The sequence below is a fragment of the Drosophila eugracilis genome, unplaced genomic scaffold, assembly GCF_018153835.1.
Source record: "Drosophila eugracilis isolate 14026-0451.02 unplaced genomic scaffold, ASM1815383v1 contig_952, whole genome shotgun sequence".
Classification (NCBI taxonomy): Eukaryota; Metazoa; Arthropoda; class Insecta; order Diptera; family Drosophilidae; genus Drosophila; species Drosophila eugracilis.
In genome coordinates, this window is record NW_024573870.1 from 836425 (window position 1) to 862119 (window position 25695).

Sequence of the window (25695 nt, forward strand, 5' to 3'; positions counted from 1 at the left end):
AATTATCCGCTAGATAACAACAACTTTCACTTTTTGGAAACCAGATCAAATACCATCAAAAGAAATTTAACAAAATCAGATTTTGAAGCTAACCGAAACATATTTCAAGTCCTAATAGACTGTCAATGCCATTACTCGATTCTTATTCGTAAAGCTAATGGCAGATCTGATCGCTACAGATAATGCTTTTACCACACTGTACATATGGATGTATACAATACAAGTATAGCAAGAATAGATACCGGTATAGATATGAGTTTTAATTTTTTATATTTTTACAATTCACTAAATTGGTTACCGTACGGTATTTTCCTCCAGATGATCACAGTACTCAGTACTGCCCACTACATGATCCTTTAGTTATAAATAAAATTTTAATTGGTAATCATTTGAGCATGTTCATGAATTGTCGGTCTTAAACGTTCTTGATCAGTATGATCCAGATAGATAGGTAAGTAAGTATTGATCCTGAGGCGGTCCTCAGTCTTTTGCCTGTAACTATATTTTTTAGATACAAAACCCAACGTAGACATAAATCACGACACATAACAAAACTACGCGGCATATCCATTAAGTAAACCCGCCTATGCCTGTCAATGAACTTGATTTTACTACAAGATTAAATTAAAAACGTAAGTAATAATAGCGCTATATATTCAATATATATACGTGCGCGTCTCTGGGCAGCGTGCAGGGGTTTTGTGGTCGTAAATCAAATCACAGCTAAATGCATGGGCAACGTAATAGCTAATTGCATTGTCTAAGTCATATCATCCTGTCCTGTTAATGAGGTAACGCCTTCTAGACCTTCTCGATCTGGACGAATCTCTCGCGCTTATACTGGTCACTGTAGCTGGCAATGAACTTGAGCCGACCCTCGTACTTCAGATTCATTATGGTCTTTACCATCGGTGGATGGTCATTTCCCAGCTCCAGCCAGAGCTTGCCGCCAGGACGCAAGTGCCGGCAGGCCAGATCAAATACCAAACGAGCCACCCTCAATCCATCGGAGCCCCCGTCCAGAGCATTCAGGTTCTCATAGCTAAGGGAATATGGATAATCAATGGACTAATTTTTTTGGAATAAGCGTGCCCTACTCACACAACCACTTCGGGGTGCAGGAACTGAAACTCCTCTGTCTTGACATAAGGCGGATTGGAGATGATCAAGTCATACTTCTTGTCCTTCAGCTCCTCCGGCAAGTACTTGTCTTCCTCCATGGTGTGGTTATGCACACTGAAACGGTTCAACAAGCCCAGCATCTTGGCATTCTCCGCTGCCAGCACGGTGGCAGCCTTGCTTCGCTCGATCGCGGTGGCATCCACCTGCGGCAAGCTGTGCAACATAGACAAGGACATAGCCCCCGAGCCACACCCGACCTCCAGCAGGTCAACGTGCTTCGTATCCTTGTGGTCATCAATCACCAGCCGCATAAACTCCTCCGTTTCAGGGCGCGGAATAAAGACCGAAGGCGACGTCTTCAAGGTGATGTCCATGAAGTCCCATTCGCCGATGATGTGCTGCAGCGGCATCCGAGCACATCGAGCCTCCAGAAAGTGCTCGAAGTCCGCCAGTTGGCCAGGATTGAACTGCAACTGGTCGAAAGGAGTCCGGCACCGAATTCTGCTGATGAAAAACATGGTTAGTTGATCTAAAAGGTTTTTTGTAAAAGAAACATTACGAATTTTTGCTTCAGGACATGAGACACAATGCACTTTAGGTTGAATTCCGTGTCCTCAACGCCGGCGGCCTTGAGCTTTTCTGCCCACCTCCCGTTTTCCAGGGCCGTGGTTACGGGAATTTGGGACGGCCCAGTCGGGGAGCTGGTGGCATAGTTGACCTGCCTGACTAACCGCGAGGTCATGCCCACTGATCGTGTCAGTTGTCTAAGCATATTTCACTTATTATCTAATTGCTATTGATTAACAACAAAATTTTGACGACCCCACTGTCCCACAGTTCGTTCCAGCGTGACCGTTGCACAACCGTTATAATATACTGAAGGGAATTTGAATCCAACTCAATGTTCACGCTTCAAGTGTTACCATTGGGCAAAAAAGTATGACAGCTCTTTTTAGTTGTTTGGCGGTATGTTTAAATTTTCGAGATATTCTGTATGTTAGAATCGCCCTTTGATAAAGCACTAATAATTATTCATGCCCTGATTGACATTTTAACAAATATGATGTCATAGTCTGAATAAGGGAAACTTGTGTGCTTTTAACATAGGGAACTATAATTATATAACCACAATTGGAAGAATTCAGATTAAAGGCATGCCTATATAAACTAGTGTACTACGATTATTTCAACGAGCACCATTTATTTTATAGACATTCCAATAATTAATCACGACATGATCATAACCCACTCCATATTTTGCTCTCTTGCATTACCACACTACCTTATCATTACATCTAGCATAGGTAGCATAGCCACCAAGCTAAAATCAAGACGGATTAACAGGTTTGGAAATTAATAGTTGGAGTAAGTGACAATTTACACAAGGTCTTGGGTTCAAAAATTAAAATTTCTTAAAAGAACCTATGAATTCGATTAAATGCGTACCTTAAGTTAGTTTTTGCAGAATAGTGGCGTGCATAGGACAAAAAGTCAATAATTGATAGTCTTATGATTTTAGTACATCTAAAGATAAATAAAAAAAACTCATAGAATTTTAGAATCAACAAGGGCATTGGGTACATTTTGTTCAAATAAGATACTTTACCGATACCTCCCTAACAACCTTGCAAATAAAGAACGACACCTGATCAAACATATTGATTGGTCTTGTTTACTGCAATATCTTGTAAAAATTCCGATTCCCCAAGAAGTAAAAATCAATTCGCTGGCCGTACTTATAATTTTTGTATTTTACAACATATTAAAATATTCATTTTACGTGTTCTATATATTGTATATATTCACATTACGATTGCACAATTATTTTCAAAACGAAAAAAACAACGGACACAATAGGTAACAAATTTTTACAAGTCTCCTTTAAGTACTGAAATCAGTGGAATTTCTGTGCACTAACTTTAGCTTGGGAATTACAACGTTCAAAAACGGTAAACGAATAATTTACAAATAACCGAAACAACTACCATCCGTCCATCAGTCTATGCTTCGCAAATGCCCCTGATTAGAGGTGTCCATGCATGGGATCGCGGGTGTCCCGGAGATAGACGGGACTGGTGAACGATTTGCCCTCAACCTGCGAGGCGAGATTCTCCCCGGCGTATGTGATGAATGGCGAAATCTCGCAGACTTCGCCATGCACTATGCCGCCGGCACTTTCAATATATTTCTTGTGCAGTCGATGAAGGTCTGATCGGGCAGTGCTGGGGCAATCCTTGCCGGCCACATCAGAGTTCTTCAAGGCGCTGAACTCCTCGTCGCGTGGGACTTCCATGGCCACGAACTTCTGAGCGAACTCGAACACATCAAAGACAAACTTCTCAATCTTAATTCCGTTGGGCTTTTCGGGGGTCAGCCGCTTGCCGGCGTTATCCACGAAAGGAATCTTCTTTTTGGCCACATGCAGCTTCAGCTCCTGTTCAAACGTGGTGCCTATCTTTTGCAGGAAGTTTGAGCTAAAGAAATGGTTGCAGATGTTTCCTGCACTGAAGGTCAGCCTGCCGTCCGAGTTCCGCATCTCGGCTGTCTTGGCCGAGATCTCGCTGTACTCCACCACTTGGTATTTTCCATCCACAATGGCCACCACGCCGACTGCCTCATTTGGCGCCGCCTTCTCTACCACCTTTGCAGCGCATTCGGCCTTCTCTTGTACACAATAGCCAATAAAGACGGGATCGGCCACCTTAATTAGTATGTTGTCCACGCTGTGGGCGTGCAGATATAATACACCCCGCTTCTGCATGTCGTCCAGTATCCCCTGGCGCTTCATCGCCCGATAGATTCCTCCGTTTCCATCTGGGGCTCTCGCGATCCTGTGCTTCTCGTCCAGAATGATGCGTCCATCGTATTCGAAACACGGCAGCGATCCCTGCTCGAACAGTAGCACGTTCTCCGCCTTCAGGCCGAAGAAGTTGTTGGCCACGAAGTAGTCATAAGTGGGTTGCACTGTGTGCTCCGACGTCATTATGTACCAAGTGATGTGACCTCGTTTGCCGTTTGCCTCCTGGGCCAGCTCCTCCAGCTTTAGGATTCGCTCGGCTTGAATGCGGAACAGGGTCTTCCGGGACTGAAGCCCCACGTCATACATTCCCTTGGGGTGATCGAAGCCAAGTCGTGTGCCTACGAATGATAAGAACATAAATATTATATAAGTGTCACGGCAAAGGTAATTAAAAATCCCAAAAAGATATATGAGATAGGGAAAACAGTGGTGCAACATATTGATATTCTGCAGAAAATATTGTTGTACGAAAATTGTCAATAAATGGATGAATATCCCTGAATCGATTTATCACTCACTGACAAGAAACAGCATTTCTGATGGCTCACCATGTTCACCTTAAAAACAAGTTTCTTTTCCAGCCAACGCTCTTTATTTTGTCTTTTGTCTGAACCATTTTAACATTTATAAGCTGCTTGCTTAAGGTCAGTTCCACTACCGGTTTTTATACCCGTTACTCGTAGAGTAAAAGGGTATACTAGATTCGTTGAAAAGTATGTAACAGATAGAAGGAAGCTTTTGCGACCCTATAAAGTATATATATTCTTGATCAGGATCAATAGCGAAGTCGATTGAGCCATGTCCGTCTGTCCGTCCGTCCGTCCGTCCGTCCGTCCGTCCGTCCGTCCGTCCGTCCGTCCGTCCGTCCGTCCGTCCGTCCGTCCGTCCGTCCGTATGAACGCTGAGATCTCAGGAACTATAGCAGATACAAGGTTGAGATTAAGCATGAAGATTCTTGAGGTCCCGGGACAGCGCAAGTTTATTACAGCATCCTGCCACGCCCACTCTAACGCCCACAAATCGCAAAAAACTAAAATTGCTGAAATCTCAGGAACTATTGCAGTTAGAAAGTTGAAATTCAGAAAGTATAATCTTTAGATGACAGCGCATCTTATAGTAGTACTACTATCCGGCCACACCCACCCATACGCCCACAAGGCTCAAAAGACGGTTTTCGGATTTTCTAGAAAAGCTGATATCTCGGTAACTATAAGCGATAGAAAGTTTGGATTAAGCACGTATGTTTCTACGATGCTCCCAATGCGAATTGTTTTTTTCCGATCACGCCACGCCCACTCTAACGCCCACAAAACCCGAAAAACCAAAAATGCAAAAATCTCGAAAACTATAAGAGCTACACAATTTTGCTTAGGAACACGTATTTGGGTGATGCCTCTGCAACTTGGCACGAAGTTGCATCCGGCCACGCCCACTCTAACGCCCACAAACCGCGGAAAACTGTGGGTCTATAATATTATTATGAATGCCTTCGTTTGATCTTGTGTAACTTATTTCTGTTAATATCTATCGATTTACAAAAGATTTTTCAAATCGGAACATTATTTCGCTATTTATGAAGAAATTAAGGTTATAAGGCTCCACATGGGCAGTGACGTCACTATAAGCATACTCAACATACTTCCTCTGACAATAGGTGGCGCCTTGTGAATTTCCACTAGCAAAATTAATATTTTAAAATTGTGTAAAACAGTAACGGGTATCTTATAGTCGCGGCACTCGACTATAGCGTTTCCTCTTGTTAATTATCGCCCATTTCCAATATGTTGCTTATCGGTTTGTCAAGCGGAACTTCCACTCCTGGCCAAAAGTTCTCGGAAATCGAGCCGCTATCTAGGTCTACTATTTATGGCTCCTCTCGAAGTTGAACGTGCTAGAAATAATACTACGACTGAGCAGGTTCCATTGCCCTGCCCCAACTCCAGATGACTTCGTTTTCTTGATATCCCAAAAGGCAATTACGTGATTGGACTGTTTGGCCGTGGATCGGGTAAGGAAATGTCAAATGCCGCCCACAATTTCAATGTTTCTACTCAAAAGAGCACTGGCCCGAGCAATAAAAAAAAAGAAAGGCAAGTCTGGCCATAAGAATGGCTTGAAATTGTTGCTGGCCTGGCGCGGTTTTTTATTTTTATTTTTATTTTCATTTTGCTTTTTGTCTTGCAAACGGAATTACAATTACAATTACAATGCAGCTGCATGAGTGGGCAGCTGATTGAGATTGCGTGTATTTGTGAGCTCGATGGAGCACTTTTGTATCAAGTTAATTAGCTTTAATACAAGCACACACACTCAACAGCAGTTGCTGGTCTGCTAATGTTGAAGTTGTTGCTTTGGTTCAGTTTACATTATGTTCATCGCACACCAACGACGAATTTCTGTGGATGACTGATTGCGGAATGAAACAAAATATCTCGCTTTATGGGTTATCAAAGGAAATTGTGTTAAAAATACAAACAAATACATAGTATTTTGATATCTGAAACTCTTTGAGAGCTGGACTTGACTTTGCAAGGAACTTATCAAACATATATTAATGCTATCTAACTATAACTGATATATTAATGCCTTCATAATCGAGCAGATGCTTAAGAAACGAATAATAATCCATTTAAATAGAAAATATAAACGAATTTTGATAAATCTGAAAACCCTATGACTAATTTTCCAGTAACCTAATCATTTTCGCTATCAATGTTGGAGGAGTCAAACACCTGATTGTAAGCCAAAACGTCATTAAAGATTGTCAACTGCCTAGTAGTCGAACACAAGTCTGCTCAACTTTTGGTTTAAATGGCTTAACAACGGAAAGCCTAATAAATTAGACTAATTAAAAACAAGTGTGCTTTTGTGTCTAAGTTTCCTATACTTTATATTCCCTTAATACCCATTATAATTAGGAATTGGATATCTTACCTTGTCCGCCAGCCATTAGCAACACAGCGACATGTCCATTGCTGATCTGCTGAAGACCCTCATCCCGGTAGGCGGCCACCTTCTCCAACGGCGTCCTTGCGATTGAGATGAGCTTGCCCTCAGGTAGCGGCTGCAGACGATCGTCCAGCTTAATGCCATTTTCGTTCATAGAGACAGTAGCCCGATCGAAGTAAAACTTGATCTCGTCCAGATTCAGCTCCTTTGATGTCCCGCGCCAGTTCTGCACGTTCGTCATTTGATAGCTCCGGCCAAAACTTTAACAAGTGCTCCTGGCCCACCTGGGCGAGTCGCGAGTGCAGCGACAGGTAGTCCGTCATTGTTAGCGTAGGCTTTGCTGCGTTTTGTGAATTTGTTGTTGCACCGCCAGCTGTATAAGTAGAAAGACAAAATATCAGTGGATAATTTAAAGGAAAATTATATGTATACGTTTCATTATTTCGCATCTTATAATAACATATGGCTACCCTTTGATACTATTAAGTTATCTTAAACTTTTATTTCGTGAGATCTTGTCTGGGTGGTATACAATTTTCTTAGCTTTTGATCGGTTAAAACGAGAAATCTTTAAAGTTTAAAGTTTATTAGCGTTTTCAAGACATGATCTTTTCAAAAATATCTTTTAAGATCACTTGTTAAAAAATTGCTCCTATCTGTTTGTTAACTTAGCTAATGGAGCAGCCGCTCCAAAAGGTGTGTATTTACTTTTCTCTCCCGCGGACTGATTATTTGGCGAGTGCGATAAAAATATACAGTGTTTTCAGGTTGTCCGGACTTTATGGCGAACCGTTATACGTGGTAACCAAAGCGCAACTGAGCGCCAAGCGATCGCCCTCAGTGGTTTTTCTTGCTCCAAGTGGAGCCGTCACTGCCTTCGCCTCCATCTGTCTCTGTCTGTGCGATTGTCTCAACGTCTGAATATCTGAATGGCAGTAGCCAGTGTGCAGGTTACATATATTGGTATTTGGGCGCGACTGTGCGAGAGTGTGCCTCTTAGCGTATTTGCAGCCGCATATAAATACGGCCCCGACAGTCGTTTGGCTATACCCTAGAAAAGGTATAAGGGCGGGTAAAGATCTTCATGAAAAATTTAAATGAAAATCACGAAGTGGCCATTCCCTCGTTTAACTTTTTGGCGATTAAGAAGGCGAACTTTATACTTTTATCTGACACCTGTGATCCCATAATTTATTTTAGAGTAGGAATATTAATAGATCTAAGAGCATAATTTAAATAAGGAATATATGTCAGCATTTATTTAATCAGCTGTTATAAAAAAGAAATTTCAACTTCATCACTGAAATTTATATTGGTTTAATAAAAGTGTTATACGATTTCAATAAATTTAGAAACATACATTTAAAAAAAAAATAGAAGATTTTTTAGGTTTCCGTTATTTGTTGACATACAGAAATGAATGTTTTCAGAGATCTATACATAAAATGTGTATTTTAAGTAAGCCTCATAAGGTATCAGATAGTCGATCAAGCGACTGGCTTGCGTGATTACACGGCTTTGTTTTGAGCGATACGGCTACTGGGGCTGCAGCAATACCAATCGCATTTCTGCTGCGGGGCGAATTTGCCAAGCCGCGTGTTGCAAATGCAGAGCGAAAAGTCAGAAACTGAAATCGAAACCAAAACCAAACGGCCCTGAACACGGGCTTTAGTTTTAGTGAAAGTAAGCGGTACTGCCCGGAGTCCAAGAAGCTCTAGCCACAAGGAAACACTTAAGGGCGGCACCTACATATTTAGTTCAGTTCCTGATTAACAAGTTACCGCACTGGCTTACAAACTAGTTAAGTGGGTTATTGGGAGTTGTTGGAAAGGTTATGGCATTTAAGTGAGCTAAGAACTGACAAAAATATGGCTTAACAAAGACTAAGATATTAATACCGTGTTTATCCGGTTTGTTTGGTTTTTGCACCCATTGATTTTAAAGTAGACGTCGATATTGATTAGTTTACAAGTGAGGAAGGGAGATAACGAAGCTTTTTTAACCCTTAAAAAATCCAGCAAGTAAGGATGAAAATTTGCAAAACAAATTTTATGAGAACCAGAAACTCAGGATAAAATGATGTATATAAAAATGTTGTAAGGCAATTTATCAGGTGTATTATTATTTTTTGTTTATCGTACATATATGAAAAACCATAATATTACCGTTTTTTAAGAACTATGGAAGGAACTACAATCGCATCACAATAAATTAAGTAACCATTATCTTTTTAAATAAATACAAAAGTAAACAACACTAAAGAAACATTTTTCAATAAGAAGCAGTTTAAAAATGATTGAAGATTTATGAATTTTTTTAAATATTGCGCCTCGATGTATGCATCCATTTTAACCATTAAGCATAAAGGGGTATATCTCAACCGACTATTGCGAGTTTCCGTGTTGTTTTTGCCACGAAGCCACACACACGTAGGCAAAAAAAACGGCAACAAAAACACTCCCGCACAAACAAACGCACACAGACCCCAAAAACTGAACGAAACAGCGATAGCAGTTGTTTACATGGTCTTACTGCCTGTGTATTTCTGTGCTTTCCGTTTTTTCCCTTATCGCAGCTCTTGGCTCCGAGTTTTTTTTATCATTATTGAGTAGGGTTCTTTCCAACTAACCATTTTCATGCCGATGGCGCCTCACATGAGTCTGTTGGTGTTGCGAACTAAAGTTGTTGCGACCCATTTCGCAGGGAACACCCTGTATGGCTCCACTTCACACTGTGCGAATTGTTCTTGCAGTGACTGTGCCGTTCCCGCCGACGATCCTATGAATTCATCCTTATCCCGATGCGGTGATATTTACAGCTAGAGGAGAGACGTTTGGGTAAACAAGCAAATCGAAAATACACAATGCAAAACACGACTGATGGGCTTTTTTTATTAGGCCCCAAGAACTGGGCGGAGAATCGATATCGATTACAAACGGTTGCGCCAGCTGGCCACAGTATGACCATAGCTAAGTATCCGGATTTTCCAATGGGGGTGGTGACCAAAATATACTAAACCGGTTTAATAGACAGTTTAATTCAAAAAATATGTCATTACTATCATTGTCTTGATATGCAAAATCCTTTTTTAACTTTATTTCTTTTGAATTATTTATATACTTTTCAATTATTTATATGTAAAGTCTTACAATTTTACAAAAATTCTAAATTCTTGTTATTTTCCTAGCTAAAGACCTATAAACCTGGTTGAAATAAAAGCGAATCAAACATCCGTATTCTAAAGAAAAAAATCATATTAGCTCAGAATGTTACAAAAATAGATGTAGTATAATTACACAAAATATACATAGAAGTAAATTGCAAAAACATACATTAAATTTACAATAGGCAGTGAGATTGCAAAGGTGATGAATATACTCGAAAAAATGTATATGTTAAAGAACCCATTTTGCTCGTTGGCAATAGGAAATTAAAAAGTTTAGGACACAAACACGAGATATGAAAGACACAATACTATTATCGGAGTTTTAAATATATTTACAGTTATTAACTAAATAAAGCATCATTTTCAATTACATGTAAAGACTACAAAGGAAAGTATGCATCTATATAAAGGCTCAAGTTATTCTCATTTCGCCTGGAAGGTATTTGTTTTTTGCTTCTCTCTTATTCGCAGTTCCTAGGAGCACGGCCGGCGGTGTGCGCAGCAAGCAAGCGTAAATCTACAGGATACTACGAAACACACGAAGAGTAATTACAAAAGGGGAACACGGATAGGGGCGGGGGCTGGTACGTACTTGATGCAGAATCATACAAAACATGGGCGTAAATCATTAGATCATTCGTTTAAATATCAAAAATTCATTTATGTTTGCATAGAACCACTGTCTAAGCCGTCGAAGACGTGGATGGTACGTCGTCCAGGTTGATAAGTGTAGCCTCGCCGCCGGTTGAGGACTCAGTGCCTTCAACCGGAATATTCCCCTCCTTGGGCGGTGGCGCAGGCATGGGTATTGCGATTGGACTCATTGTGCTGATCATTCGCGGTTCTGCTCGCGACGTTGTAATGGGCAGCTTGCTGGAGCTGCTGGTGGGCTTAAGGAAGTCCGGCTGTGGCATCTGAGCTGGGCCCGGACCGTGGCTATGACCATGACCTTGACTATGTCCCGCTCCGTGGCTGTGACTATGACCCGTTCCATGGCTGTGACTGTGCCCACCTCCGTGACTGTGATGCTTTTGCTGCTGATGTGGCGCGTGTTGGTGATGATGTTGCAGCTGTTGCTGCTGTGGGAACGACTTGGGCAGCTGGGAGTGACGAGTGGAGTCCGTCGCCTTCAAGCGTTCGCTCAGCGCCTTCAAGGCAATTTGCCTAAAACCAAACAAACGCAACCATTAATAAGAAGTTCGTAAAACGAACTTATTCGATCAGTAATTGAGAGCTTATCTAAAAAACAATTATTTAGCTGTTATGATTAATTGCGAAATTGTTCTTAAGATAAGCATACTTAAATTGATATCAAGAAAGATTTACAAATCCATGAATATACTGGTTAAGCAACAATATTTACTTAACGCATATACTTACCTCCTTCTCTCAATATCATGCGGATCCACGCCCGGCATTTGCACCGATATCGAAGTCAGGCTGGCTGTGGATATCGTCCGCAGCGGCGTGGGCGTCTTGACCACGCCCGCCCGCAAACAGCAGTTGTAAATGGGATTAACCAACACGCTGATAAACGGCTGCGATACGTTCGGGAAGAAGCTGACGAACGTGAAACTCTCCGAGCTGTCGCCACGTCCATTGGGATGGTGTTGGTAGAAGCGGAGATAGATCCATGAAACAAGCGATCCGGAGGCAAACATGGCTGGGTAAGTGCCATCCAGGAGGCCAATGGCCCATAAGATAATAGCCATAATCAGCACGGTGAGTGGAACGTTCCTGTGAATAACAAAGTTCATAATTGTAATTTAAGTATTCTAGAATTGTTACCCTTTTTTTCTGTTCAATAGAAATTAGGCTAAAAGGAAGTTTAAAAGGACACTATACATCGTTTTGTGCGTCTTATCTTAATATGTTCAAATGATTCCAAGAAATATCACCATATCTACAAGGCAGATACACACATAGTCCTCAAAAATGTGTCTTTTTTGCAGCATTAGATAGATAGTTCCTGACTAAACTTAACCTATTGGCTCACCTATTGGTGAGACGTCCGTATCGAGTCTTAAAGATCAGGTGATCAGGCATTATCTGGCGCACGGCCACACAGATTCCGGCCACGTAGCCGGCCAGGCCGTGGATGTGTACGTCGAAAAGGATGGTTGGGTTCTTGGTGACCATATAGTAGAACAAGTAGTAGACGGTGGTCAACAGCGACACTCCGAAGTTACTCAGCGCGAAAAACTTAAACATCTCCAGCTGGCCCCAGAGAGGCTCCAGCATCTTGCCGCAGAGGCCCACGGTGACCACGTCAACGGCCACCTCCCACCAGTGCAGCTCGATGAAGCAGAATGTGAAGGCAGTCCATATCCAGAACTTGCCGTTCGGCAAAATGTATCCGGGCGTGACACTGAGCAACAGGATAGCGGTCTCTGAGAAAGACAGCAGGTAGCCGAAGGTGGTCACCACGCAGATCAGCGTGATGACCGGCGAGGTGTTGTGCAGCAGGGCGTTCAATTGTTGCCAGATGTACGGCCAGTTTCTGGCCAGTGGAGCTGACATGGCACCGATCGCTTCTCCCGGAGTTCGAACTGATTTTTAGTTGTCCTCGGAGCTCCTGGTCACCGAACTCAATCCGGCAGGGCTTAAATGCGCTTCTGTGCTTGTAGGCCTCGCAACTCAACACGTTCGAGGGGCGTCAAAGTGGTTCATTTGCTAATATTTACGATTTTAATAATAAATATTATATTTTTCATTTTGCTCCAGGGAGTGTTACCAGATGCTGAAATGGATTTTTCACCAAATGCTCTCGACCAGCCCTGGTTTTCTACTGAAAAGTGCAGTTTTTCCAAAACTTAAACATTATTCTAAGAGCATATGATTTAAATTCATTTAATATTTAAATAAATTGATGTTCTTTGCAATTGTTTAATTTATAAAAACTGTATGGCATTTTCCAATATATAATTACAGAAACTCTTCGCAATATTGCACTGGCGAAGCGTAATCTTGGTACCATCAAAAATAAAAGTTATTAAAATCAAAGAAAAATGTTTTTATTGCTGTCCATTGTTAAAAGAAGATTAATTTGGTTGCATTAGCATTTATCGAAAGGCTGTGCTATCGAATATCACTTTTACATTTTTGCGCCCTTTATTTTATTTATTCAAAATACTTGCAAATTTTTTCTGAACTTTAGACTGCAGTTTTAATGTTTGCACTTTAAAAATCACCTTGGCCTTGTAAAATCAGTACGAAAACTTACATAACCAAATTAAATATTGCTTTCCTTTGCTGATCCCAAAATAAAATCGAAATAAAACAATGAATTCGTTTAAAAAAGTTATCTAATTTACGTTTTATTATGACAATTTGTATGCATGTGTTCGATTGATGTACATCTTCGCTTTAATAATTTCAATGTCTCCATTCACGATCGTATTTAAAGTATAATTCAATTGATTTAATATTAAAACAAGTAATTGCATTGAAATTCAATCAATTCGCACAAATATTGAACTTAAGCAATGTAGTCTCACATTTGAATAAAACTAAAAACTACTCAAAATAAAGGTCCTCTTATGCCTTTTTATGTACGCTTCTGTTGGTTGGGAAGATGGAATAGCAGCCAAAGGCTTAGAATTTAAGCATATTGTGGGTGTTTTGACAAGGGACGAAAAAAAAAAACAAAACAGGTAATTTAGTTTGTTTTTAATGGGAGCGAGCGTGTGGGAAGTATGATGAAGTATTAGTTATTGTTGATTGGATCGCGGGTAATCTTCTCTAGACTGCTTAGAACAGCAGCGTGCCCATACCGCCCATCTCCGACTGCTCCTTAACGAAAATCTCAAAGTACTGGTAGATGATAGTCACCGCCAGCAGGATACCCGTTCCAGAGCCAATGGCTCCCAGGAAGTCGGCCATCACAGACAAAGCTCCGATGCAGAGACCACCGAAAGCAGCCGCCGTTGGGATGTAGCGGTTTAAGCTCGTGGATCATCGAGTTCTCGCGATGGCCACGCATCACCATGTGCTGTTCCTTCAGCTGCTTGGCAACCTGAAGGGCAAAAAGCAAATTAGTAAACCAATAAAATCTAAATTATTTCATAAGCAGCTGGAGGAATCCAAAGGTTTCACAGCAAACTCAAATCTAATACTCAAATACTTACATCCTTGGCTGAGCTGCCAGACACATCGATCCAGGTCTTGGAGAAGAACGCGCAGGAGCCTAACATGAAGACGATGTAGAGCAAAGCGTGGATGGGGTCGGTCAGGATGTGGCCTACGCTCTCCGGGGGCGACAGGTAATAGCACAGACCTCCGATGGGATAGGAGCGGGCCGGGCCGCCGCCTCCAACATCAGCCCACACACCCAAAAGGTTGATGAAGAAGTTACCCTGGAACTTGACAGCCAGCATCTGAGAGATGACGTATAAGTTGGACACGAGTGCAGACTGCAGGATGATGGGAATGTTCGAGGTGTAGAACAGCTTGATTGGGTAGCTGCTGTACTGGCCGCGGTAACGGGCACTCTTGATTGGTAGATCTACACGGAAGCCTTGGAAGTATATGACCACAGCGAATACCAGCACGGTGGCCAGCAGGTTCATCAAGTTGGGCAGATTCTGGCGGTAGAAAGCCTCACGCAGTGCGCGCACCTTATCGTTCCTGGTGGCCATCAGGTGGAACAGAGCAATCACAGCGCCCTCGAATTCGGTACCACGTCCTGTTGTCACGGTGGTGGGGCTGAATGCCTTCCACACGATCGTTTCGCAAATGTTGGTGGCAATGAAAAGGGAAATACCCGATCCCAGTCCGTAGCCCTTCTGGAGGAGCTCGTCCAGCAGCAACACAATCAGACCAGCGGCGAACAGCTGGATGATGATCAGCAGACAAACACCGGCTCCGATCTCAGACGGATCACCGTACATGCCAGTCATCACATAGACGATGGCCTGGCCGATGGTGATCACCATGCCGAAGAGCTTTTGGGCGCCGTTGAACAGAGCACGATCCTTGGGCGTATCACCGACCTCAATGATCTTCGCTCCGGCCAGCAGCTGCATAATCAAACCCGATGTCACGATGGGCGAGATACCCAGCTCCATAAGGGTACCACGGTTGGAAGCAAGGATCACACGGATCCAGTAGAAGGGATCCGCAGAGTCCGAGCTCATGATTCCGAAAAGCGGGATCTGGCAACAAACCAGGAAAATGAACAGCGTGATGGCAGTCCATAGCACTTTCTCCCTGAATTGGATCTGGAATCGAAGGGGAACATGTCGGAAATCAGTCATGGTGCAGTGGAATTGTTATTTGAAACTGCATTATTTGGTTATTAGAAATATATAAAACATTTGATAAAACCATTTCTATATTTAGACATTTTTAAATTCTAGTGATTTTTTTTTCAATTTAACATTAAAAACAATTACTGCTGAACTTTATTTGTTAGCCACAGATATTTAAATTAAACTAAGCTTTAACCGAAATTTTAAAATTTTTTCTTCTTAAATTTCAAGCTTTACCCTTGAATTTCAAACTCTGCAAATAAAACTCCCGCTATGTTGACCTACATGCCCACCATTCATATGTGTACGTGTGTGAATTGTTTAAACAAAATCAAGTTAAGTTTTCGTTGTTCGTAGCTGTCATCGTACGTCATCTGTGAGCAACAAAAACAAACGAAACTGACGTCGGCGGTGCTTCGGGTTTCGGCATCGGATGAGCCGAAGTTTGACGTTTCCACGTAGCGTTTGTTTGTCACTTTGCGGGCGTGTGGTGTGTATATATGTGTGTAAAATAGGAGTATGGCAACAAGTAGCCAGGTGATAAGAAAAGTAGCAGAAGCAATGAGGTGGAAATCAAACTAATTATGAATGAAAAAGACTAAGAAACACACTAAAGCATGTAAATACATAATTTATGAGTACTTTGAACCTAAAGAATAATGAAATCTAGACAGACGTAAAAATGTATCTTTAAAAACATTAAACGAATATTGAGGACATTAAAAGTAACTGAATCTTCGAATGTATTTCACCACACATTACTTCTCTTATGGGATGTTTGCATGCTGCTTCTGCTTGCCTTCTACTAAATGAAGAGCAAACTGTTTGCGTGGCGATGTTCAATTTTGACAAGTGAAAGCAACCACGAAACGCGTGCGCTGGCAACACTGGCAAAGGTAGGGGGAGATTAGCTCGGTAAGATACACGTACAACATAAAAAAGCCGCAAATTATTCGACATATTTGAGCTTTTAATGAAACACCCAAATAATGCCTATTACCATAGACTTTGATCATTAGAAAAAAAGATTTATACACACCTTGCGCTCCGGTTTTGCGATTTCTGGCAGTATACTGCAGAAGGGTTTGATAACTTCCAGGAACTTGACTGCAAAAAGTGAATGGAAAGAACTGCATTAGGCACTGCGTTCTAGAGGCTTTGCATTTAATTGCAATTTTTCGGTCACAACGAAACGCACGCCGAATCTTTTTTGTATACGTAAGCAATGAGCAACGGGGGTGCGAGCGGCATCGCCAGGGCGGCACTTTCACACAGAAACCACTGCACTTTGGTGATTTTAGGATGTCTGGCGTTTTACTTACTCCCCATGTTTCCGGACTTGTGTCACTGCTCGCCTGGGAAATGAGTGGGTGGCTTAATTACTGCACTTTCTACTAAAATCAGAAAGTCTTGCCTTAAGAGCACAGCGAACGTCAAATTTCAAAAACCGAATGAAACCGAATGGAAGGCGAAGCGAAAGACGAAAGTCGACGTGTCAAAACTGTGTGGATAAATTATTTAGGGTCTTCCTTTTTTGCATGCTGGTCACATGATTTTCGGCCTCTTTACACGGTGCTGTTAAGTAACAGAGTTTATGTGGCTATAACACTACTACGCCGCCCGTCGACAATATTTACCTTTTAATGCTTGTGTAGTCAGAAAATTACTCTTTAGACACTTCTAAATTGTTTGACAAAAACTCTGAGTATTTTTTCCTTCACTTTGAATATTGCATTAATTTAAAAATAATAAAAAAAAAATTGTATATACAGAAAATGCTGAAAAAGCTATAACTATAACGATTTTTTTCGTTGTGGGTTTACAACTAAGATTAAAGTTTAAAATTAAGGGAATAATAGCAGTTATCCAACACACCCTCAGGAATCTATCAAGGACAAGCTCCTCACTAGTTAATACACGCTCCTACCTACCCGGCTTATACTAATAACAACCGATATTATCGGCACTGCGATACATGTTTTGACAGCTCTAGAACTCTCCAAATTGACAATTGTAAGGCAACAATACAAACAAACACATGCAGTGCATTCAGTTGGGAGCGTAATAAATATGTGGGAGAATTCCCACATATAGTTATAAGTGTTCAGAACTTGGAGAAAACACAGACGTGCCGTGTACATATGCGTGAAAAACTAGCTGGCAACAACGACAACCCCAGCGAGTCCGAATGCCAAGAAAAGCCAGAGAATCGGAATCGAGGAGCTGCGAGTAAAGTGAACAAATTCGGTGCGGGCCATTGCCAACTTCTGGCGAATAATGTCTGCATCGGTGATATGCGTTGATTTAAGCTCAGAGTCCGATGAAGAGGTAATTTCCCGATTTCCCTGCTGGTGCGGACTGTCAGTGTGTGTAAAAAAGTACAGTTGGATTTAAATAGGCTCGCTACTTGAGAATGTGTGCGTGTTTCACATAGTGTGGAATTAATTTTTTCGCGCTGCTTTTATTGAGAGTGAGCAGACATGAACGTGCAGAGCCCCACTCACACAATTGCAAAAGTGGCCAGTGCTGCCAGACAATGAAATTGGAGACTTTGCGACTCTTGCAATTGCAGTGGCAAAATATTGGACTTTAATTACGTTAGGCGTGGAAGAGTAAGCGTATGTGTGTGGGAGAGACGGTTCGGAGACTCTCATCTCCTGGAGAGAATGTAGTTAAGACGCAATATGACAGGTAAAATACAAGCAGTGGTCTCCGCTGATACGAATGGAAATCAAACCTACTCTCCAATTCGCGCGCTCGCAACTCTCCAATACTCTCGCACACACCTACGCAGTCACCCAAACACACTGAAGCTGCGGATTTTGTTTGTTTATATTTTCATTGAAATTTAAAGTGCAGCATAGCCAACAGGTCGCCTGCAGTTTTGCATTAAAAAAAATATAGGATTATATTATTAACAATACTTTATACCAACTCTATAAAATCTTTAAGTTTACTGAAAAGTAAACTTTCTTTTATTACCAATAAGAAACACGATCCCACTAGGTTTTGTTTACATTTGTTTGTACGATTGTGTACGGTTCCAAAACATAAGAATGGCAAAACCACAAATATTAGAGCACAGTTTTTGTAATACAGTTTTAATGTTATGTTTATTTTTTATTCTCTTTGAAAATATTCCCCATAATTTAAGCTTTATTAACACCCAAACAGAACGTTTCTGCATTTGCCTTGATTTAAAGTTTAAAATTATTTTTGCAGTCGCCGCCAGGAGCCAAGCGAAGACGACTTGAGGATCCCCTGCGACAATTGGCAGCATGTAGTAGACAAAGTCTACCAGCCAAACTTTTTAACATACCGAAAGCTTCCCTGGGGTCCGCAATAGTAGTACAAGGAGTAGGGGCAGGACCTGCAAGGGCACCTCCAGTAGTAGCTGTGGATCCACTTCGGTCCATGCACATCCCCAGTGGCATCACTGTCACCAAGCACCAGAAAAACATCCTGACTCCAAATGGAAATTTAACCATTTCCCTTGCAGAAAACAACAACAACAACATTATTAACAGCTTTAACAAAAATGTGAACACGGTGAAGATGGGCGCCCCCCAGAAAGTGGCCTGGTCAGTGAGTAGCAAGGCGCCTAGCCCAAATGCCGTGATAACCTGTGTGCCCAGCCACCAGGTGAAGGTGACGCCTGCGAACCAAATCAGAGTGGCAGCAATTCCCAAAGTCATCCAGTCGCCAATTAGAGTCACTCCGAAAACGATGCCTGCGAAGATTCAACCGCCAGTTGTGATAGGTCAGCCTCAGCAACAGTTACAAGCCCTGCCTCAGCAGATTAAGCCTATAATGCTAGGTGTAACAATGCCTACGGCTTCAATGGCACAAATCTTTCAGCAACAATTGCAGCAGCAGCAGTCGCCTAAGGTTATATCAGCACAAGTCCCACAAAAGATTGTTGTAGGACAAAAGCAACAAAGGGCTTCTTTGGGACAATTGCAACAAGTGCAGCAGCCCATAAGATTTGTGGGCACTCAGTTGCAACAGCATCATAAATTACTGGGCGGCCAATTGCAAACACTGACAGGACGACTCCAACATCCTGCTCAACAGAAAACAACAGTCACAGGACAGTTTCAACAGCAACCAAAGGCTTTAGTTGGCCAACAGCCACAGAAGGGGATCCAGAGTCAACTGCAACAACAGAAACCCTCCCAAAGTCAACAACAGGTTCAACAGCAGCAACAACAGAAAACAACCCAGGGTTCACTTCATGAGCAGCCACAACAAGAGAAGACGACCCAAGGTCAGCTCCAGGAACAAGCCCAAAATCAGAAGACGACTCAGGATAAAATCCAACAACAGCCACATCAACAGAAGTCGACGCAGTATCCACTCCAACAACAGCCCCAAAATCAGAAGACGGCTCCGGATAAAATCCAGCAACAGCCACATCAACGGAACACGACGCAGTATCTACTCCAAAAACACCCCCAAAATCAGAAGACGACTCAGGATAAAATCCAACAATCGCCACATCAACAGAAGACGACCCAAGGTCAACCCTATCAGCAGCCACAGCAACAAAGGACCGCTCAGGGCCACATAAAGCAGCAGACACAACAACAGAAGTCGACCCAGTGTCAAGTGCAACAGCAGCCACAACAACAGAAGACCACTAAGAGTCTATTCCAACAGCAGACACAACAGATGACGGCCCAGGAGCAGCTCCAACAGCAGTCCCAACAGCAGAAGAGCTCCCAACCCCAGCCAATTCAAAAAATGACCCAGAGTCAACTCCAAAAGCCGACACAACAATATAAGATGACCCAGGGTCGAGTTCAACAACAGCCACAACAGAAGACCACCAAAGGTCATCTACAAGAGCAGCCACAACAGCAAAAGACGACCCAGAGTCATATCCGACAACAGCCTCAACAACAGAAGACAACCCAGGGGCAGGTCCAACAACAGCCACAACAACAGAAGATGGCCCTTGGTCAGTTCCAACAGCATCCTCAACAGAAGGCAACCCAGGGTCAACTCCAACAACAGCCACAACGACAGAAGGCGACCCAGGGCCAGCTCCAACAGCAACCAGAACAACAGATGATTTGCCTAGGGCAACTTCAACAGCAGCCACAGCAACAGAAGACTGTCCAGGTACAGGTCCAGCAGCAGCAGCAACAACAGAAGTCCCCCCAAAGTCAACTCCAACAGCAGCCACAAACGAAGACGACCCAGGATCAACCGCAACAGCAACCACAACAGCAAATGAGTTGCCTAGGCCAGCTTCAACAGCAATTAAGCTCTCTTGGGCAACATCAACAGCAAAGATTATTTGTGGGACATCTCCAACAGCAACAGAGACCAAGCCTTGGTACTCTCCAGCAACAGCAACAGTTTCCACCAAAGAACGTGGGTCAAATGCCCCAGCAACAGAAAGGAATTTTGGTCCCACCTCAGCTGCCAAAGATGCTGCGAGTACAACCATTGCAACAAAATCCATTTTCTGTGGTCCAACAGCAGCCACCAAAGACACAGATGGCTCAACAACTGCTGACTTCTGTAATAAGTCCAAAGAAACCGGCTCAGCCGCCGTCTGTGCCCACTGTTAACCAAATCACACACAAATCGATGACGATTCAAAAACTACCCATGTTGCCCAGATCGCCCATGACGACGAAGATTTCCACAAAGCCGATTATTCCACAGCAGACGCCACCACCTGCTCACGTAGTTCAAAAGCAGCAACCACCGCATACAACAACGCAAACTCCCCCATTGGCACACGGTCCACCGATGGTGCGACCCATGACAGTAGCCAAGATTACGCCTATGCCCTCAAACAACAAAGGCAGCTTCCAAATAAAGTCACAGGTGTCTCGAGCTGTCATCCCCACAACTCCAATTCTGGGTGCTGCCCGAACTATGCCTTTCAGAAGCACACAACTCAAGCCAGTTACTTCTCCGCTGACTTCAACGCATCACCAGAGTTTTACCACCAGTGCCACTCCCCCGCAGCGTCTTCTGGCCACTCCACCACATTGTGCTGCCGCCTTAAATGAGCCCCTACTGCTGAATCTGCCACCCACCACAAGCATTACTCCACAACTAACGCCCACGACAACTCCACCTCCAGCTGGAATTTCGACTTCAGTTCAACAACAGCAGCTAGCTAAAGCGGCTGTCTTCAAATTAAATTCCTTGCCAGGAGCTAGCATTTCACCGGTGACCAAGGCTCCAGCTAGCATTGTCAAGCGCATCCAACCCATCACCGTGCTTAAGAAATCTGACGAGGAATGGCGGAGGCACCTTCTCGTGCAACAACAGCAGCAGCAACGGCAGCGAGAGCAATTGCAGTCGACATCTACGCCAACAATTGTCCTAGTAGAGTCACCGCCCACTACGCCGCCCACGGAAAAACAGGATACGGAGCGCAGTACAAACACCATGGAGAAGACTTCGTATATGGAATCGATTACTGTATCTAAACAACCCAGTAAACGGAAAAGACCTGCTTTGATGACTCCCACAAAAGAATCTGCCCATGTCTCGGAAATTGTAGATTTAGATGAACTGCCAGAAACGCCTCCAGAAAAGCGAAAGAAAGAAAATTGTATTCCCATAAAGCCCAGAGAAGCTATTCCACAAGCAAGACCTCCTTTTATAACTGAATACTCGGCACTAATAAACCTGTGTCGCGAGTTGGATAAGTCGGAGGACATGGAACGCTTGGCTAAAGGAAAATTGACCAAGTATTACTACAGTGTGCCCGAGAGCTTTGTGATTTCGCGTGAGTTTCGTCAGTCCGTAGAATTGGCCATGATGAGGATCAGAAACGATTCGGACATGATGTACGTACACCTTAAGAATGTAGTGGATGACCTACGGGCAAGGCGAGAATTTCATGCAGTCTATACAGAAAAGGCACAACAACCACCTCCCCGAGCATCCGCACCCGTGGATGCTCAGACCGCGGTAAAGGTAAGGTCGCTAGAGCAGACTCCTGTAAGGGAAAACGATCAGGACGACGATGTGGAAGAGGTGGAAGACGAGCAGGAACCTGAGACCGCTGACGATAAACGATTGGATGAACGCCTTCGGCACATGAACCGAACACTTTACTCCATTATCAAGCGCATTAAGATAATGGAGGAGTCTGATGTAGACTTAAACGCCGACGACTCCTGTTATCTTCAGGTGGAGCGTTTTAAAAAACGCGCCTGCCAAATATACGAGAAAATCTGTGATCTAACGGGCGAGAGCAAAAAAGCCCGTCGCCATATGAAACAGCCCATCCAGTTTAAGGATACGGACTATCCACACTTCAATCGCTCTCTGTCGGCTTTTGTAAACAGGATGAAGGAGTTCCCCGACTACCATGATGTCCTTCAGATTCTCGAGCAATGCAACGAACAGAAGAAACTTGGACTAGCCAGCTTCGAGATGAAGAGAATCGGTAAGACTCAGGTTGTAAATAAAGTATGACTATAAAGCATAAAACGTTTTTTATTACAGCTTATGATGCCTTTGCCAAAGTCGGACGAATGTTACAGTCGCGCAGGAAGACGGATTTGTATGAAACCGTAACGCACTTTACTGCAAATGTCAAGGATCCAGCTTCCAGTGATCCTGTGCTGCTTGCCAAGCTGAAGGAGAATAACAAAAATCAAACCAAAATAAGTGATGTCTTGGAAAAGTGAGCACAAATTAAGAATTTCAGATCTGCTCTGTTCAATGAGGTTTTTTAAATATTAGTATTCCATTTTTGACAGTTTCCAAATTAAGACTTTATTTCACTTTATAGTACGAATTTTAAAGCAATATGCATTTGAAAATGAAAGTGATATATTATAGCCCCCACGATAACAGAAGCAGTGCTGAATTCAATAAAATTTTCAAATCTAATATTTTATACCATTTTAGGTACGCCCGCGAGCAGGATCTCAATGCGGAAGAGCGTCAGGAGGCGCGGCTTAAGGAGAAAAAACTAAGGCAGGAAAAGGCTGAGGAGGAAGCTGTCAAGCTGGCTGCTTTGGCACAAGACGACGACAAGCCCTGTACAAGCGCCCAGGCAGCAGCTAAAGCGGCAGCCCTCGCTGCCCTAATGAAGATTTCTCGTGAGAAGGTCAGAAGAAAACGGTCGATCGATACAAAGATCTGTAAGGCCGTCGACGACGGGGATGACTCCGAGGCGGAATCGGACTCGGAAGACGAGGAGGAAGATGTGGACGATTTCGTGGATAAATTCAACGGTAACGGAGAACTGAGTGATACCGACTCCGAGGTGGAAGCAGTAACATCACCAAAGAATGATGCATTGGCGCCCGCCGAACGAAATGTGATAGATATAACGAGAGACGAGACTGGCAATAAGTATGTTGAAACCCCGCCGAACGGCAAACTGAAGATAATGTCCGTCTCTAGTCTGAACGCCAACTTCGTCCATGGGCAAAACCTGCACACAAGACCCAATCCCATGCCTAGTGCTATGCCTGTCATTGCTGACGAGATCATCATTTCGGATGAGGAGTCATAGAAAGAGTCGTACCCGCAGAAATGCCTGCAGCCCTAGCTAAGTTTATTTATTCAATTTATTTCCGTTTAGGTTCGGTTTTTGCCTACTATTATTTATTTCCTTTAACGGCCAATAACCGCATATTGCAAAAAAAATGAGTTTGTTGGTGCGTTTTTAAATAATCTTAATTGTTAATTAAATGTACTATTAAAAAAATAACAAAATCAGTAATTAATATTTGAATTTTTAAATTAAATAATCTGTCATAAGCACCATACACTGATCGGCCTTTCAGCTAAAACGTGTACATATATGCATGCATTCAAGAAAAACTTTGCCATTGAATTCCAATTATTTAAAATTTAGCGGAATCAACTGACAGCGTTACCAAAAACAAAATGTAAACTCGTCAACAAACTTTCAGCATTTGTTAAAAATTATTTTGTAATTCACTATTGTATTGTAAGAACATTACTTCAACCCTTAACAATTTTCTGTAATTTAATTCTCTGTACAAATACCGAAAAGCTAATTTATTGCAAAGTCCGTACCGTTGTGTACAAACCACAAAATACGCTAATGTACATATGGAATACTACTAGTCTAAGTTAGTTGTACAAATTAAACAGAACGGTGAGAAATGATAACTGAAGATTTTGCTTTTTTTTTTGTTATTCCGAGCGGATATTTCGCAGGAACCGGGAAATTTCCGATTCGTCGATGGCCGTCTCTTCGATAATGTCGAAGTGGTCATACTTTGGAAAGATCTTAAAGGTAGCTTTGAAACCATTTTTATTCAACAGCTCGGCATAGCGACGACTCTGCTCGATAAAGGTGGGACTGTCATTTTCGGCGGCCACCACGTACATCTTGGTGGAGCTCCAAATCGCCACATCGTTGTATTCCCACAGCATTGGAGAAACGGACTGCACGTTCCGCTCGTTAAGTCCCAAAATATTGTTCGGATTAACCGACTCTAGATTGTACAGTTCCCTTAGATCATAAACCCCGCACAAGAAGATCAAAGCCTCTACTTTCTTGCTTCTTTGAGGGCTTACTGCTTGAATGCCCTTTAGTACATGGGCCAGCATGTGGGCGCCGGCCGAGTGTCCTGCGAAGTGGATCTCCATAACATTGGTCAGTTCAGCGTAGTCAAAGATCCAGTTGAGGAACTCAGTGAACTCCTGAATCAGCTTTTCGAGAGTGACTGCCGGGCACAGATTGTAGTCCATAACAGCTACTCGGTATCCATGCCGCACTAGAGGACCCACGAGGGAACAGGATGTGCTGATATCCATCATCTGCCAGTAGCCACCGTGCACGAACACAAAAAGTGGTGCATGACTGCTGGTGTTTTTGTTGTAGAAGATATCTACCAACTGGCGACCTTCTCCATATCGCAAGTGGTCCACATTTATACCGTCTTTCTGGGTCAAATCTCTTTCATCTGAAATTTTTTGCTTAAGTTTGATTCTTTCAAGAGAGTCCATACTCACGCTGTTTGGTCACTCGTATAAAGTGCTCTTGCACGGCAATATGCGGATCCGGTTGATCCTGGAACCTGGTGGTATGAAAACTTGGAAAATACTCCCGTACAAGGTCTTTGCTCTTCGGATTGTACATTTCTTATAAGATAACCCCCAGGTTACAAATTTGAGATTAGAAAGGCAAAGTAGTTTCAACTTAAGTCAAGCTGAGGCTAATTTTATATAGTACTGTGTTTTGCGGTCAAATGTAATGCAATATCTAAGCTGATTTGTAACCACTAGTTAAACCGGTTGGTAAAACCGTTAGCTTTTAACATGTAATTGAGCTTTCGTGCAAATATCCGGATGTGGAATTGATCTAGGCGATGACGTTTTACAACACTAAATACCAGGGGCGTAGCCAGAGAAATTGAAAATTTATTTGAACCTTATACTTTATT

At 42.7% G+C, this 25695-nt stretch overlaps 6 protein-coding genes across 8 annotated transcripts; 1 reads left to right on the forward strand and 5 right to left on the reverse strand.

Annotated features, from left to right (window-relative positions):
- Window positions 1-253: 253 nt before the first annotated feature.
- On the reverse strand, window positions 254-1974 carry LOC108107178 (MTRF1L release factor glutamine methyltransferase). The gene is given in 4 exon segments (XM_017214597.2): window positions 254-1042; window positions 1102-1604; window positions 1606-1623; window positions 1682-1974. Coding segments are annotated over 4 exon segments (975 nt in total). The 5' UTR covers window positions 1895-1974; the 3' UTR covers window positions 254-801.
- Window positions 1975-2849: 875 nt separating this feature from the next.
- Window positions 2850-9825, reverse strand: LOC108107050 (UDP-N-acetylhexosamine pyrophosphorylase). Its single transcript, XM_017214412.2, is given in 4 exon segments — window positions 2850-4260; window positions 6857-7079; window positions 7081-7244; window positions 9501-9825. Coding segments are annotated over 4 exon segments (1569 nt in total). The 5' UTR covers window positions 9568-9825; the 3' UTR covers window positions 2850-3145.
- Window positions 9826-10348: 523 nt separating this feature from the next.
- On the reverse strand, window positions 10349-12846 carry LOC108107051 (transmembrane protein 115). 3 transcript variants are annotated; one of them, XR_001772426.2, is made up of 5 exons: window positions 12772-12846; window positions 12034-12710; window positions 11418-11774; window positions 10630-11201; window positions 10349-10564 (listed from the first exon to the last, which is right to left on the reverse strand). XR_001772426.2 is itself a non-coding variant. In XM_017214414.2 (3 exons), exons 1-3 carry the CDS (start codon window positions 12555-12557, stop codon window positions 10721-10723), a joined length of 1362 nt encoding a protein of 453 aa, XP_017069903.1. In that variant the 5' UTR covers window positions 12558-12790; the 3' UTR covers window positions 10349-10720. The 3 variants fall into 3 exon arrangements, 1 of the variants encoding a protein (XP_017069903.1); XR_001772425.2 differs by having other exon boundaries at window positions 12034-12790; XM_017214414.2 differs by having other exon boundaries at window positions 10349-11201; window positions 12034-12790.
- Window positions 12847-13324: 478 nt separating this feature from the next.
- On the reverse strand, window positions 13325-16775 carry LOC108106990 (protein transport protein Sec61 subunit alpha). The gene is given in 5 exon segments (XM_017214328.2): window positions 13325-13982; window positions 13984-14052; window positions 14165-15256; window positions 16326-16393; window positions 16609-16775. Coding segments are annotated over 5 exon segments (1431 nt in total). The 5' UTR covers window positions 16616-16775; the 3' UTR covers window positions 13325-13787.
- Window positions 16776-17288: 513 nt separating this feature from the next.
- Window positions 17289-24420, forward strand: LOC108106989 (daxx-like protein). Its single transcript, XM_017214326.2, has 4 exons — window positions 17289-17614; window positions 18509-22709; window positions 22769-22949; window positions 23177-24420. Exons 1-4 carry the CDS (start codon window positions 17564-17566, stop codon window positions 23787-23789), a joined length of 5046 nt encoding a protein of 1681 aa, XP_017069815.2. The 5' UTR covers window positions 17289-17563; the 3' UTR covers window positions 23790-24420.
- Window positions 24287-25638, reverse strand: LOC108106991 (kynurenine formamidase). The gene is made up of 2 exons (XM_017214329.1): window positions 25265-25638; window positions 24287-25215 (listed from the first exon to the last, which is right to left on the reverse strand). The coding sequence occupies exons 1-2, from the start codon at window positions 25389-25391 to the stop codon at window positions 24440-24442; spliced, it is 903 nt and encodes a 300-aa protein (XP_017069818.1). The 5' UTR covers window positions 25392-25638; the 3' UTR covers window positions 24287-24439.
- Window positions 25639-25695: the final 57 nt, after the last annotated feature.

Bases quoted from the DNA above. Each gene is read 5' to 3' on its own strand.
- LOC108107051 (XM_017214414.2), bottom strand. From the start codon at position 12,557: ATGTCAGCTCCACTGGCCAGAAACTGGCCGTACATCTGGCAACAATTG. The intron at 11,775-12,033 runs GTGAGCCAATAG...TGTTATTCACAG, and splicing joins TACGGACGTCTCACCAATAG to GAACGTTCCACTCACCGTGC. The intron at 11,202-11,417 runs GTAAGTATATGC...GTTTGGTTTTAG, and splicing joins CATGATATTGAGAGAAGGAG to GCAAATTGCCTTGAAGGCGC.
- LOC108106989 (XM_017214326.2), top strand. From the start codon at position 17,564: ATGTCTGCATCGGTGATATGCGTTGATTTAAGCTCAGAGTCCGATGAA. The intron at 17,615-18,508 runs GTAATTTCCCGA...TTATTTTTGCAG, and splicing joins GCTCAGAGTCCGATGAAGAG to TCGCCGCCAGGAGCCAAGCG. The intron at 22,710-22,768 runs GTAAGACTCAGG...TTTTTATTACAG, and splicing joins CTTCGAGATGAAGAGAATCG to CTTATGATGCCTTTGCCAAA.
- LOC108106991 (XM_017214329.1), bottom strand. From the start codon at position 25,391: ATGTACAATCCGAAGAGCAAAGACCTTGTACGGGAGTATTTTCCAAGT. The intron at 25,216-25,264 runs GTGAGTATGGAC...AAAAAATTTCAG, and splicing joins TATACGAGTGACCAAACAGC to ATGAAAGAGATTTGACCCAG.